This window comes from Myotis brandtii, unplaced genomic scaffold (assembly GCF_000412655.1).
Source record: "Myotis brandtii unplaced genomic scaffold, ASM41265v1 scaffold250, whole genome shotgun sequence".
NCBI classification, from domain to species: Eukaryota; Metazoa; Chordata; class Mammalia; order Chiroptera; family Vespertilionidae; genus Myotis; species Myotis brandtii.
Window position 1 is genome coordinate 711,396 of NW_005359478.1, and position 14,473 is coordinate 725,868.

Sequence of the window (14,473 nt, forward strand, 5' to 3'; positions counted from 1 at the left end):
CCCTCGTGTTTGCCATATGTTGTTTCTACCCAATCAGGAAAGTTGTCTCGCTGTTTCCCCCTTGGTAACAAAACCACCAAGACTGTCCTCTTTATTGGAACTGCTCACATTTTAGAAAGGTTTCTTCCTCAAGCTTGAAAGTCACTTATTTCCCAAATCTGATACTGTTGATTTCACCATTTCCTATGGCTATGAATTCTCAAGTTTTTATTTGAAAATAGACCTGTTTTAAGGAAGCAATGAAGTCAAAGGAGTTAGATTCCAAAAGAGGGTATGTATACCAGTATATTCAGGGCAGGGCTGGGAATAGTATGAGACAAGCACTCCTCTCAGGCACAAAACTGAAGAGGGTACTGAAAAACTCAATAATCAAGATAATGTTTTAATGCAATATTTTTAAAAAATCAATGCGAAAAAATCCATAATGAACAAAATGTCAATCTTAAAGACTGGATTCAACTGGACTGGGATCAGAGTGAGGGAAATAAGACTGAAATGAGCAAGTATAGGGTTGAATCCTGTCTTTATTTAAAACCGATAATTTGTTCATTGTGGTGGTGTTTTTTTACATTAGTTTTGATTTCCAAAAAATACTGCATTAAAATAGTATCTTGGTTACTGGGTTTTGGAGCGCCACTTAAATTTTGTGCCCCAAATGAGTGCCTTGCTCACCTCACCCTGTTTCTGGAGTTAGAACAATAATAGTGAGACTGCCACCTCATGGGCTTCCATCCCCTAACATGCACCCGAACAACAGGTGGCTCAAACTCACACCTTGAATTTGCACAACTCACTTAGCTTTCTCATAGACGTTCATCTATATCAGCGGTTCTCAACCTGTGGGTCGCCTAAGACCATCCTGCATATCAGATATTTACATTACGACTCATAACAGTAGCAACATTACAGTTATGAAGTAGCAACGAAAATAATTTCATGGTTGGGTCACAACATGAGGAACTGTATTTAAAGGGCCAGAAGGTTGAGAACCACTGATCTATATCATAGGATTCTGGCCTGGACCAATAGGAGTGGAAACAGACCAGAGATTTCCCTAGAGAATAAAACCAGGAAAGTTTTGATTCTCCACTGGACTGCTGTGTTTGGATTTGTTCTGTTACTAGTTCTAGGTAATACTTTTTGTTTTTAAAAACAGAGGACAAATGAACAAAAATGGAAACCTTATGTCGTTTGTTTTTCTTTTGATTTATAAATTAACCAATACCAATTTCTTCTGACTTCTTTTCAATAAAAATGATGGAAATTCTGGGGGGTGGCCTAGGGGTGAGTTTGGTAAAATAGGGCTTTATGTAGGCCTTATAGCTTTTTTGTTGTTGTTAACCCTCACCTGAGTATATTTTTTCAGTTGATTTTTAGAGAGAGTGGAAATATCGATGTTTTGAGAGACACATCAATCGGTTGCCTCCTGCCACGGGATCGTACCTGCAACCCAGGTACATGTCCTAGACCGGGAATCAGGAATCGAACCTGAGACCCTTCCGAGAGCAGGCCAGCACTCTAACCAATGAGCAACACTGGCCAGGGCAGCCCTATAGTTTTTTTATTAAGAAATATTTTTCTTAATTTGGGTAGGTAATTATTTATTGAAGCATTAAATAAACCTCTCCGTTCTAAGGATGAGGGACCCTGAGTCAATGGATGTTTTTCTATAGGGATGAGTAGGGTCTGTTTTGCTTTATTCTTTGAGGGAATTGTGTGGGGTGGGGGGAGTGAGGGAATAATGCCTAGGAAATGAACTTGGGTTGGTTTATGGTATTTTGGGAAGATGAGGGGGTGGAAGAGGCAAGCCCATGCAATTACTGTTTTGGGAGAAGGGAAGAGAGTGGTACATGATGTGCACTCAAACTGAGCAAAAATTCCTTAGTTAAGAAGAGGTCTGTGGGTGAAGGGGGTAAACAGACCCCCATAACCCTAGCTGAGGGATGCTGTCCCTCAGTCTTAAATAAGTGCACTTAGTTCCTTTAATTCAGGGTGTTGGGGTACCTATTGAAGTTTTTTTATTGGAAAGGGGAGATTTTCCCCTTTTGATTTAAGATAGTGCTACCCCTCCACCCTAATACACTCCAGCCCTGATGGAACAAGTATACTATAAGATAAGCCTCCAAAATCTTCTCAATCTATGCTGGTTTTACTGAGGGTTACAAGATTTAACCAAAAGTTTTCCCCACATACTGGATTCTATCAAAATGAAAAGATTATTTATAAAAATATATATAAATTTTAAGAAATTCAATGTCATTCTGGAGTGGGGATGGTGTTAAACTGTGCTGTACAGGCCTGGAGGGAAGTACCCTCCCTCTTGCAGTTTCTTCTCAGGCAAAACTAAAGCTCACAGACCAATAAAACAAAAATTAGCAATGACTTTGTATTGTATATTTGGGAGGGGATACTGAGCCAAAAAGAATGGGGCTGGTTCTGAATGACTTGAGAACCTAGCTTTTACCATTCTTACTCCTTTCTAAACAGCCACTTGTCCAAGGTTCCAGTCACGTTTTTTTCTTTCCCAATAAAGGAGCTTCAGAAATTATTGTCCCTGAGTTACTTGGACACCTTGGACTCTGTCCTCTTCTTTCTCCAAGAGTCAGTGTCCCAGACACATAGCCACGGGTGAGAAGACAGAATTAGAAGCCCCTTCCTGGCCTGGAATCATCTGCACCGTAGATTTTTCTAGTTTCTTTTTCCCTCCAGGCCCTTTAACTGTAGATTCAGTGAGTCATACAAGCACTCTGTCTCACTTTGTAGATACCCAGTCTACAAATCACAGGGTGTTTTGCTCCATGTACTTAAGTTAATTAACAAAATATTATGAAGTCTCCTGTGTAGACACTCCATGGCACCTTCCTCCACCTGGTGAGTAAGGGGCTTTAGAAGAGAGGGAAGCTGGCTGATAGTAGCAGAACTGACTGAAGTGGGGGTGGGAAGGACTAAGGCCTCTTTCCGTGTTTATAACTGGATCCGTGACTCATCTTATGAGTCACTCAGCTCCTCCTTCAGCTGCCCCTCCTGGCAGCCTTCATTCGTAGCACAAACCTACAACCAGATCAGGATTCTGAAAATGGAAAAATCTGATAGTTCCACCCTTCCTTTCGTCCACTGAGCCTCCACTGGGAGTGTGTGGGGTGGTGAGAGGTGGTTCTGTTAATTACCCCTCATCAGCTGCCCTCATTGCATTCCTGGTTGGGGACTAATCCAAGTCACCTTCCCTCCACCCCCAACTTTCCCCCAATCTCCTGATATTTTTCTCTGTATTTCTCTGCTGTTCCTTACCTCAAAGTATTAAAGAATAGAATGAGGCTTTTGAATGAAGGGTGGTGGGAGAAGGTGAGTGGATAATATTTTAAAATTGTGGTACACACCTCTTATTGCAACAGACCTTGGGAAGTATTTTCTTCCCGAGATTGAAACCCATGGAATGCAGGTAGGGGTGGGGATGCTTAGTAGCTTTGAGGACCTTGAGAATCAGGTATTCCTCTTTGTTCCAGATTGACACCCTGTCTCACAATATGTATTTTCACTATTTCCATAGTTGCAGCCAGACAGGGAACTTGTAAAGCTGAGGCCGGAAGGGTGTGTGTGCTGGGGGTTGGAGAGAATAAAGTGACACTGGGCCCCCACCTATGGATTGCTGCCTCTGTACAGACTCAAAATCAATAAAACAGCAGCTCATTAACTCTTTGTATTTTATTTCCTGTCTTTTTCATATCTAAATACAGATGTCGCGTTCATACCCTAGTCCCCCACATCTGCAGTCCTGCAGTTCCTTTACTTTCTTCCAGTGCCCTTCCCCCACCTTTGCTTCTTGGGTTGCAAGTGGGTTGGGAGGAGGAATGGGATTGCTGAACTGAACAGAGGTTTCCAGCCCTCAGCTTTCAGAATCCTGAACATGAATTATTAATTTGGAGATCTGGTGTCTGGATTGGAGGGAGGGGTCATGTACCTGGGGTGGGCTCCAGTTTCTAATTGGTTGGGGTGGTGTGTGTGCGCGGGCATGTGTGCATGTTTGTGTTTGATGGATAAAGTTGGTGAGATCTTTTCCTTGAGCCTCCCACCCCCACCCCAGAACTTGCACATAAACATACCTGTACTTGTGTCTGCATCGTGGAGAGATTTCAGTTTCTCACCTTTTCCACTGCACCGTGCATAGGAGGTATGTTTCATGCTCTCTGGGGAAGGAAGGACAAAAACACTAACTCATCCCCATCCCCAATTCTTGGGTCTCCCCAGGCAAAACTACCCTATGGTCCAATTTCCATTTACTTCTCAATTCCTTTTGGTAGGTCTGTCAGGAGAGGCTGTAAGAAGGCCTTACTTAACTACTTTTGTGTTCCCCTTCCTCCACCCTGTCCCTTTTAAGATATAAAAAAAACTGAGCTTCCCAGGGAAGCCATCACTCAGAGTCTAGAGAAGTGGCCCAAATTGTTCCAGTTTAATATTCGGTATTACTGCTCCCCTCAAACAATCTCCAATTCTCACGAACAGGAAGTGAATAGGAGTTGGGAGTAAGAGTAAAGGAGGGAATCTGGGTATTTCCCCCCAGTTCCCCATTGATTCCTCACCCTTCCCAGGCGCCTCCACTTCCTCTCCACTTTCCTAAAATTGTGTGTATGCTCCTTTAAGGGGCTGGGCATCTCTCCCGCCCTCTCCCGAGTCGACTGAAGTTTCCGAGGAGCCTCCTCTAGCTGGACACAACTTTCAAAGACCCCAAATCGTGCTCCATGCACCTCAAATGTTCCTTTGCCCTGACTGTTCCCTTGCCCGGATCCCATCCCTGACTTCCGTCCTCTCAGCTACAAGATCCAGCCTCTCCCCAAGGGGCTTGAGCATCCTTGAAGTTTCCCACCTTTGACTGCTCCGTCCCCGGATGGAGCCGGAGAAATGTGGTGGGGGGGCCGGGGCCAGAGTTTCAACATCGCCCCCCAGAAGGAGGAGCCAGAGATGGGGGTAAGGAGAGTTGGGCTTGGGGGGAGGGGTTGGTGGGTCAGAGGGTGTGAGTAGGGAGGATGTGGAAATAGAAGAAAAGGATCTAGAGCAGGAGGAGGGTGTGTCTCATATTCTCTGGCTGATGGAGCTTGGTCTGTCTTTTTCAGTCTCAAGTTCATCGTCTCATTATCCATTAACCAGCCCCTCCCTTCACTGTCTGCCAACCCAGGCCCTGAGCTCCCCACAGCCACTGATCTCAGTTTCCCCTGAGTCTGAGTGTAGGCCTCCAAAGGTGGCTGCTGAGTTAACCCCAGACCCCAGGGTTGGAGAGGCCTGGGGAATAACGCTACACCCTTCACAGCTCTCTGGACCACAGTCTGTCCAGGGGAGTGGGATGCCAGAGCCCAGGAGTCCTCAACTTGGCAGTTGCCTGGCCTCTGGATGCCTCCCAGGTAATAATGTCCTTCCAGTACTTCTGATCGTCAGAAACGACTTCAAATTTCATCCTGCTTAAATCCTGTTTCCTACCGTCACTAAAGATACCTTCATATTCCTTTCCTGGCTCAAAGTGCTGCTTCTGCTTGAGGCTTGTTCTCTTCTCTGAACAGAACTGTCTGGGAGCTTGGATCTTGGTGATCCCTCTGTTTTCTTGACCCTGTTACCCCTTTTCTCATTTACTTATTCAATAAATATTTAAGTGTTTACTATGTGCCAGGCACTGTGCTAGACTCTAGAGTAAAAGATTACAAATTCTCTCCTCATAACCTTTCATTCTTAGGAGTTAGAGGAGGATCTTAATCTTTCCTCTTTAGATCCTCCTGTCTCAGAGGAGTGGGTGTACACATGTGGGCAACACTGGAATGGTCATAACCTGGCTTCTCCTGTAGGGGAGCAGATCCTAGCATGGGCCCCAGGGGTGCGGAAGGGGCTGGAACCTGAATTGCCTGGAACCCTGATCTGCACCAACTTGAGGGTCACCTTCCAACCCTGTGGATGGCAGCGGCGTCAGGTGAGATGGTTAGGCCAATGAAAATGACAGCTAGAGGGAATAGGTAGCAGAGTCTAGAAGGATTTAGACAACCATTACAGGAAGTGTGGGAGTTATTCTTTTTTTTTTTTGAAAAATTTTTTGTTGTTAATCCTCATCTGAGGATATTTTTTGCATTGATTTTTAGAGAAAGTGGAAGGGCGGGAAGGGGAAAGAGACTGAGAGAAAGGGGGGCAGGGATAGAGATAGAGAAAGCAAGAGAGAGAGAACAGACAGACAGACTGACACAGTCAGACATCGATTGGTTGTTTCTACATGCGCCCTGACCAGGGTGGGGATTGAACCTGCAACCCAAGTATGTGCCTTGACTGGGAATCAAACCCTGAGACCCTTTAGTGTGTGGGTTGGTGTTCTAACTATTAAGCAACCCCAGCTAGAGAGTTATTCTTAAAGGCTCTCTTTGGAATGTATCAGGGATAACCAATGGGATCTCTTCTAGAAAGGTGAGGGGCTACCGAGATAGGATGTGAGATTTCAGATGTCTTGAGCATGTCATGTGCTTCCTCTAGGAGACTCCCCTAAGCAGTGATTATGATTTTGCCCTGGTCAACATTGGGCAATTAGAGGCTGGTAAGTGTGGGGGGCTGGTAAAGGGGCTCACTGGGGGTGTTGTCTACCCTCCTCAATCCTTCCTCTATTCTTAGAGGACAGCCAGAGATGCAGTGGGATGGGCAGGAAGAGTTTCTCCTAGAGCAGTGGTTCTCAACCTTCTGGCCCTTTAAATACAGTTCCTCATGTTGTGACCCAACCATAAAATTATTTTCGTTGCTACTTCAAAACTGTAATGTTGCTACTGTTATGAATCGTAATGTAAATATCTGATATGCAGGATGGCCTTGGGCACCCCCTGTGAAAGGGTCGTTCGACCGCCAAAGGGGTCGCGACCCACAGGTTGAGAACCGCTGTCATAGAGGGACCCTGATCCATGGCTACACTGCTCTCTAATTTTTTACTTCAGTGAGTAGCCTGTCTCGAGTCCAACTCCACCGTCCAGGGTCCCTGCTTAAATTTATCCCTGAGGAGATCCTGATTCACGGCCGAGACTTCCGGCTGCTCAGAGTTGGTTTTGAGGCTGGAGGACTAGAGCCTCAGGCCTTTCAGGTAAGAGGCTCCCAACCCAAGACCCCTTCCTTCCCTGAGAACCTTGGGATCCTTTCCCTGGCAGTTCCCAGTACTCCCTTATTTCCCAGGATCCCTCTCATTCGCTCTGCCTCTTTCCTCAAGGAGTGGCTAAAAGGCTGGGATAAATGATAGTATAATGAGAATACAGGGCCTGAATTCTAGCCTGCCTCTGCCAATTATCAGGAGTATGAATGACTGTGGGCAAGTGTCTTCCTTTGAAAAACAGGGAGGGTTGGAGGAGATGATTCCTAATATCTTCCAGAATTAACATTCTGTGATTCTGTGGTTCTAGGTGTACTCTCTTGACCCCAGGCCCCAAGACCTGTAGAAGCCCCCTTCCTTAGGGATTGTGTTCACTGTTCTTCTCTGTTGGTGGCAAAGACAGTGAAGCAACACACCCCATTTCCTTTTCACTTCAGTCTGAGCCAAAAGGATGGTGTACTTTCCTCCACAGGTGACCATGGCCATTGTCCAAGCCAGAGCTCAGAGCAGTCAAACCCAACAGTATTCAGGGATAACCCTGAGCAAGGCTGGTGAGTGAGGGTGCTTTGGGATAAGGAAAAGATACAGTCTGAGAAATCAGAGGCTGGTTGAAGACAAAAAGAGCTGAGCAGCTGTCCTCTTTCTCTTCTGTGCCTCACTCCTGCCCTAGGCCAGAGTTCTGGCTCCAGAAAATCACCGATTCCCCTCTTGGAGACACCAGAAGACTGGGAGACTGAGAGGAAAAAGCAGGGGGCCAATAGCTGGCGGGTTAGTCTTGTCAATGAGAGATTCGACGTAGCCACCAGGTGATCCCCCAGTCCACCCCAACTGCTGTAGCCTTCCTTATCGCCCCACAGTTCTCTGACTCTTAAGCTATGCTTCCCACACACTCCAGCTTCCTAGGACAGCCACAAAGCTATCCCCCTTACCTCCTAGGTCTCTAAATCTGAGATCACTTGGAATGATCACCTCCTAAGCACCTCCCTTGTAATCACAGGTTTGCGTTATGAGGTCACTGAGCCAAGATGTGACATTACTCTCAATTTCACAGCCTCCCCCGTTACTTCTGGGTCCCTAACCGAACTCTGGACAGTGAGGTCAGGAGAGCATTTGGCCACTTTCATCAGGGCCGTGGACCGGTCAGTGTGAGGGTGGGGATTAGAGGGTTATGGGAGGTCAGGGGTCATTGTGAAGGGAGGGGATCCCTGTGAGGTCAGTGTGGGGGCAAGGGCAGGGTGAGGCTAGGAGTTCCTCCCACAGTGATTCTCCTCTCACCCATTTGAAGCGCCTGTCCTGGCATCACCCTGGGGGTAGTGATCTTCTCCGCTGTGGAGGTTTCTACACAGCCAGTGACCCTAACAAGGAGGACATCAGGTGAGGGAAGTTTGATGAGAATTAAAGGTTAGGTGTTCAGAGCAGACGCCTTCCCTTACTTTCTGACTCTCTCTCCTCCAGATCAGTGGAGTCTATGCTCCAGGCTGGGCATTCTGACGTTGTCCTGGTCGACACTATGGATGAGCTGCCTAGTCTTGCAGATGTCCAGCTTGCCCATTTGAGGCTGAGGGCCCTCTGTCTGCCTGGTGAGAATAACCTTTAACCCCTTACCGCACTTGTAGGTCTGCTGACCCTAACCTGGCTTTCCATTTGCCTGCTACAGACGAGCAGCCAACCTTTCAGCCCAATGAGCCTTAGTTTTCTACTCAACTCTCCCATCTCCCACGTACTAATTTCCTGTCTCCCAGACCCCAACATATTCTTTTTGTTAACAGCTTTATTGGGATATAATCTACACAGTATAAAAATCATCCTTGCCCTAACCGGTTTGGCTCAGTGGATAGAGCGTCAGCCTGCGGACTGGAAGGTCCCAGGTTCGATTCCGGTCAAGAGCATATGTCTGGGTTGTGGCTGGATCCCCAGGAGGGGGCGTGCAGGAGGCAGCCGGTCAATGATTCTCTCTCATCATTGATGTTTTTATCTCTCTCTCCCTCTCCCTTCATCTATGAAATCAATAAAAATATATTTTAAAAAATCATCCTTCACCCATAAGTATACAATTCAATAAACTCTGTACAAACATTACCACAATTTAACTTTTGAAACCTCATGGCCATTAGTTACTTTTCATTCCTATCCCCAGCCCAAGGAAACCACTACCCAACTTATTCTTAACCCTTCAGGCTATAGACCCTGAATCCTGAATCCCGAGTTCTGATCTCTTTGCCCTTCTGACCCCTCTACTATCCATCAGATTCATCTGTATCTGAGGATAAATGGCTCTCAGCCCTGGAAGGAACACGATGGTTGGACTATGTCAGGTACTCCCTCTTTTTCTAAAAATGACTTATAATTCAGCCCTCCCCCAACTTCCATTAACTTAGATTCCTAAGTGGCCTTGCATTAATTTTGCTCCTTGGTTTCCCAAGAAGGCTGTTATTTCATGCTCCTTAGAAGGAGAAGGCAGGATTTTGGAGTTGGCCTCTATTCTGTCCCACGACCCCTCACTCCTTTTTTCCAGGCTTATTCTTCCCTCCTCTTCCTCACCTCCAGGTCTTGCCTTCGAAAGGCCAGTGACATCTCAGTCTTAGTGACATCTAGAGTTCGCTCTGTAGTACTTCAAGGTGAGTTTCTTGGGTCAACTCACTCCATTACTTGAGTTTTTCCTTTACCCACCTAACTGGATTGTGCAAACATTATTTGCAGGCCATAGAAAATTATCAACCTAAAAATTAGCCTGCTATATTTGTTCAAACATTTAATTAACCCACCCCTAATGCCTTGGCAGGGCCAGACCAAATGATTTCATGGACCTTACTAGTATATGGCCCACAGGCCAGACATTCCCCAGCTGTTATAAAGCTTGTCCCCTTCTAGTGCTAGCATCCTCTTCTCCCTTTACTAGGAACTACCCGTGAGCTCTAACTCATCCTTTAGTGCTACCTCCGCCTCCCCACCACAGCTTGTGGTCCTAACAGAAGGATTCTCTGCCCTCAGTTCCTATTCTTCCAATATGGATGGGGATTGGGGTTGGGATGGGAAGGACAATGTGGAAGCTGATTTGAGATTTATAATGCTGCCCCCTAAATGTGAGGCTGAGTATTTCTATCAAGATGGAGTCTATGAAGTGAATCATTCAAGGTCTTTGTTTTTTCCTTACTTCTATGTGCCCTCTCAATTCTACCTACCCAAAACTTTCCCCTCTGTGCTTCACCACACTTCTTGCCATGTTTTCTTTTCTCATTCTCTTCTGCCCTAGTTTCTTGGCCCCCTCCTTCTTTGTCCCTTCTCCCTCTTTATCACCAGAGCGAGGTGATCGTGATTTCAATGGCCTCCTCTCTTCACTCGTCCAGCTGCTTTCAGCCCCGGAAGCCCGAACGCTGCTTGGCTTCCAATCACTAGTGCAGCGAGAGTGGGTGGCAGCTGGACATCCCTTCCTGACCCGACTTGGGGTAACTGGGGTCAGTGAAAAGGTGAGAACATTTTGGGAGGGTATTGGGATGGGGGCCAGTATTACTTAAAAAGAGGATCAGAAAATTATATAGTATAATCCACTGGAGGTGAATAAGGTCTGAAGGGTACTGAGGTTAGGCTGAGTTTGAAGGGAGAACCCAGATGAGGGAGGGACCACACTTCCTATTATGCTCAATTCAGATCTCCATTTCCTGATCTCCATAGTGGCCCCTGTTCCCTGTGTCCCTCTCATTTGTCATCCTCCCCTTTTAGATTCCTATAGTCCATTCCATCCTCCTAATTTACCTTTTTTCAGGCCCCAGTGTTTCTCCTCTTCCTTGATTGCGTCTGGCAGCTCCTCCAGCAGTTTCCAGCTGAGTTTGAATTCTCTGAGTTTTTCCTTCTTGCTCTTCATGACAGTGTCAGGGTTCCTGACACACTTACATTCCTGAGAGACAATCCCTGGGAGCGTGGAAAGCAGAGTGGACAGGTCAGTGACTTTCATTTTTCACTTGTCTTCCACATTCCTCCACCCCCCATTGAGAAGTACTTTCTGAAGTTTAGTCTTGTTTATGAAAAGTGAGGTCTATGGGTGAGAAAGAGGGAGGTTGGTGCTCTCTCTCAGGACTGGACTTTCACCCTACATATGACTCCTGGAGTAAGAGATGGGCAGCTTTTCACAATTTCTCTCTAGACCTGTGAGAAGGAATATCTACCTACCTACCTATCTATCTATCTATCTATCTATCTATCATCTATCTATCTATCTATCCCGGTGCACAGATTCGTGCACCAGCGGGGTCTCTCGGCCTGGCCTGTGGGGATCAGGCCAAAACCGGCAGTCCGACATCCCCCGAGGTGTCCTGGATTGCAAGAGGGCATGGGCCAGGCTGAGGAACCCCACTGGTGCATGAATCCATACACCGGGCCTCTACTTTGCATATAAGATCTTTGGTTAATCTCTTCCCGCCCTCCCCCATTTCCCCTTCCCTCTGAGATTCAGCAGTCTGTTCCAGGTTTCCATGCCTGTGTGTTGAGCGTCTGCCCCCTGATGGTCAGTGTGCATCATAGCTACTGGTTGAATGGTCGAACAATCGCTTAGGCTTTTATATCTATAGATTTTTTTCCTTTGTTTAACCATCTTTTTTTCCTGTTTTCCTCTGTACAGTTCAACTCCTATACACAAGTCTATACCCCAGGGTACTCCCACCCCCCCGCTGGTAACTCTATTAACTCACAGCTATCTGTCTGGGACTGGGATTTACGCTACAGCAATGAACAGATACTACAATTCCATAATCCTGGCTATGACCCGGAACACTGCCAAGATTCCTGGCTCCCTAGACAGCAGGTGAGGTGTCTGAACTCCCTAAATTCCCTTGACTTGCTCACAGGCTCATCCTACTAGATTGGGGGGAGAAGTGGAAAGATACAGTGTCTAAGTTCCCCAGGGAAAGCTACCTTACTCCTCTTCTACAACAACTGTCACTTATTGTTCCTGACTGTCCCCAGGAAGACAGAAATCCTAGCATAGCAGTGGGCATCCTTTTGGTCCTCATCTGTCTCACGCATACATTTTACAAGTTTCCCTAAAATCAACTTTAATCAGTCCTGAGGCCTATTTTGAAACCTAATGAAGAGAAAAAATAGAGTTCTCAGTGGGAGGCTTGTAGTTGCACCACCAGTGCAGTGATAGTAGCTGGACATTCCTTCCTGACCCAATTTGGGAAAACTGGGTTCATCTGGTTTCTAGGTCACCAGCTGATTTTCCTTTCCCCTTTAGCCAAGCTTCATGGTTCGTGGACCCCCCAGTTCTGTGTGGCTCTTCTCCAGAGGGGCCCTGACTGCCCTGAATCAGCTCTGTCCTTGGCGGGACAGCCCTTGCCTGCTGACAGTCTCTTCACGCTGGCTCCCTCGACCTGCTATCTCTTCGGAAAGTCTAGCTGATCAAGAGTGGGGGCTCCCCTCACATTGGGGAGCTTGCCCTTTACCCGCAGGGCTGCTGCTGCCTGGGTACTTGGGACCCCAGATCAGGCTCTGGAGACGCTGCTATCTAAGGGGAAGGCCTGAGGTCCAGGTGAGAAGAGAAGACAGGGATGGGGAGTGGGAGAAGGGTTTGACTGCTGAGTCAGATGTCCTAGGAGAAACCAGATGTTCCCAGGATCAGGAACAGCAAGGGGCTGGGGAAACTGGGAAGTGAAGAACCATTCATGTTGGTATCAAAGTGGAGAGGTGTGGGAGTATGGGTGGGTGGGGAAAACTGCTAGTGGCTCAGACCAAGTGGAACCTAGGGCACAGTTGGAGGGGGAAGAGAATTAAAGATGCCAGAATAGTGGACAGATTTCAGAAGCAGAGAGCTAGAGCTGCACTGATGCTGTTCCTCTACTTCCCACTCCCTTCCCAGAGGGGCCTCTCAGCTCCCACCATCACGGGCCTCCAGGACGAGCTATCGCGTCTTCAGGAGCTAATAAAGAAATGGACGCCAAGAACATCTCCCGAGGACCGCTCCCAGAAAGGAGATCCAAATCCCATTCTCTCCCAGTCCCGTTGACATGGCTGGCTTTCTCGTGGGCAGGGCAAAGGGGGTCCCCACTTCCTTCGCAGAGGGGCCTCTCAGCTCCCACCATCACGGGCCTCCAGGACGAGCTATCGCGTCTTCAGGAGCTAATAAAGAAATGGACGCCAAGAACATCTCCCGAGGACCGCTCCCAGAAAGGAGATCCAAATCCCATTCTCTCCCAGTCCCGTTGACATGGCTGGCTTTCTCGTGGGCAGGGCAAAGGGGGGTCTGGGGTGAGAGAGGGTTCTAACCCTTCCGGTTTTTCTCATCGGGACTTGCCGCCTCAGCTTTCACGTTCCAGCCCTCAAACAAGACCCGACTTGATTTTCCATTGCAGATGGGTGGTGCTACCTACAACTCTTGCTCTGTCCTGTTTAGTTCCTCAAGAGTGTATATAGTGTCTAGTGATTTGAACAATTAAGAAACGAAAACAGTCCAAAATACGATCACCTGTTTGTTTTCTTTTTCTTTTCTTTTTTTTTTTCAGGGAAATTCCCTTTTGGATATTCAACTGTTAATTTTGAGTTCAGGCCTCATTTTCACCTCCTTTTGCTGCTTCTTTAATTCCAATTCCTACTTCTCCCCTTAGAGCTTCCTATGGATATAGAGTGGGTATGGGAGACACCCTGTCTCTTCCAATTGTCTATTTTTGTAGTGAATTTCTATTTAAGGGGCTCATTAAAGCATAGTATTTATACTTGTTGCTGGCACTGTTTCTCGTGTCTGAATAAAGGATCCTAGGCGAGTGGGGTAGGTGTAGGGTGGGTGTGACCCAAGAGAGAATGGCACTCACCACGCAAATTATTGATCAGGAAATAAGGGATGGGTCGGGGGAGGCTCTGCAAACTTCACGTGCAATTTGGGAAAAGTTTTCTTTTCCGTGCCTCCCACTGAGGAACAGGTGGTGCAAAAGCATACCAAGAAGTGGTTGCTGGGGCCAGGGATGTTCTGGAGGGTGAACCTCTGGGTTTCAATGTCAACCGCCCCTCAGCTTCGGTCACACCTCATCTGTAAGCCTCGGGTTCCCCGGAACCCCCCATGTAATAACCGCGACGCGAGCCGAGACGTCACTTCAGCGGCGACACTGCAATCCCTCCCTTGAAGGAGACAAAAAACTAACCGAGCCCGGGCTGGCGCTGCGGGGCGGGGTGAGGGCTGCCCCCGCGCTGTCCTTGGGTGAGGGAGTTCCTCAGCACGCCCTTCTCTGAGGAACAAAATCTATGAAAAGTTTCGCTCCTTTCGTTTTCAAATTTACATTTTGGAAACAGTGTGGTCCTGCAACGTCTCACTCAGCCTGGGGAGGGTCTGGCGTTCCCGTCCTGCCTTCCTCGCCCGTAGCGCTCGCGGCACCAACGCCGCACCTGGGAACCCCG

At 47.3% G+C, this 14,473-nt stretch overlaps 1 protein-coding gene and 1 long non-coding RNA gene across 4 annotated transcripts; one reads left to right on the forward strand and one right to left on the reverse strand.

Moving 5' to 3' along the window:
• Positions 1-3,683: 3,683 nt before the first annotated feature.
• LOC106726316 lies at positions 3,684-14,467 on the reverse strand. Its single transcript, XR_001362367.1, has 3 exons — positions 14,221-14,467; positions 10,847-11,002; positions 3,684-4,184 (listed from the first exon to the last, which is right to left on the reverse strand). It is a non-coding gene; the product is annotated as an uncharacterized LOC106726316 (long non-coding RNA).
• MTMR11 (myotubularin related protein 11) lies at positions 4,201-13,800 on the forward strand. 3 transcript variants are annotated; one of them, XM_005867402.2, is made up of 18 exons: positions 4,201-4,962; positions 5,318-5,393; positions 5,829-5,950; positions 6,499-6,559; positions 6,948-7,090; positions 7,566-7,644; positions 7,764-7,899; positions 8,145-8,232; positions 8,379-8,467; positions 8,549-8,673; positions 9,342-9,408; positions 9,641-9,711; positions 10,394-10,560; positions 10,857-11,030; positions 11,709-11,891; positions 12,324-12,617; positions 12,945-13,081; positions 13,283-13,800. In XM_005867402.2, exons 1-18 carry the CDS (start codon positions 4,897-4,899, stop codon positions 13,335-13,337), a joined length of 2,133 nt encoding a protein of 710 aa, XP_005867464.1. In that variant the 5' UTR covers positions 4,201-4,896; the 3' UTR covers positions 13,338-13,800. The 3 variants fall into 3 exon arrangements, with proteins under 3 accessions (XP_005867464.1, XP_014396183.1, XP_005867463.1); XM_014540697.1 differs by lacking the exon at positions 13,283-13,800 and having other exon boundaries at positions 4,203-4,962; positions 5,303-5,393; positions 12,945-13,120; XM_005867401.2 differs by lacking the exons at positions 4,201-4,962; positions 13,283-13,800 and having other exon boundaries at positions 4,990-5,393; positions 12,945-13,120.
• Positions 14,468-14,473: the final 6 nt, after the last annotated feature.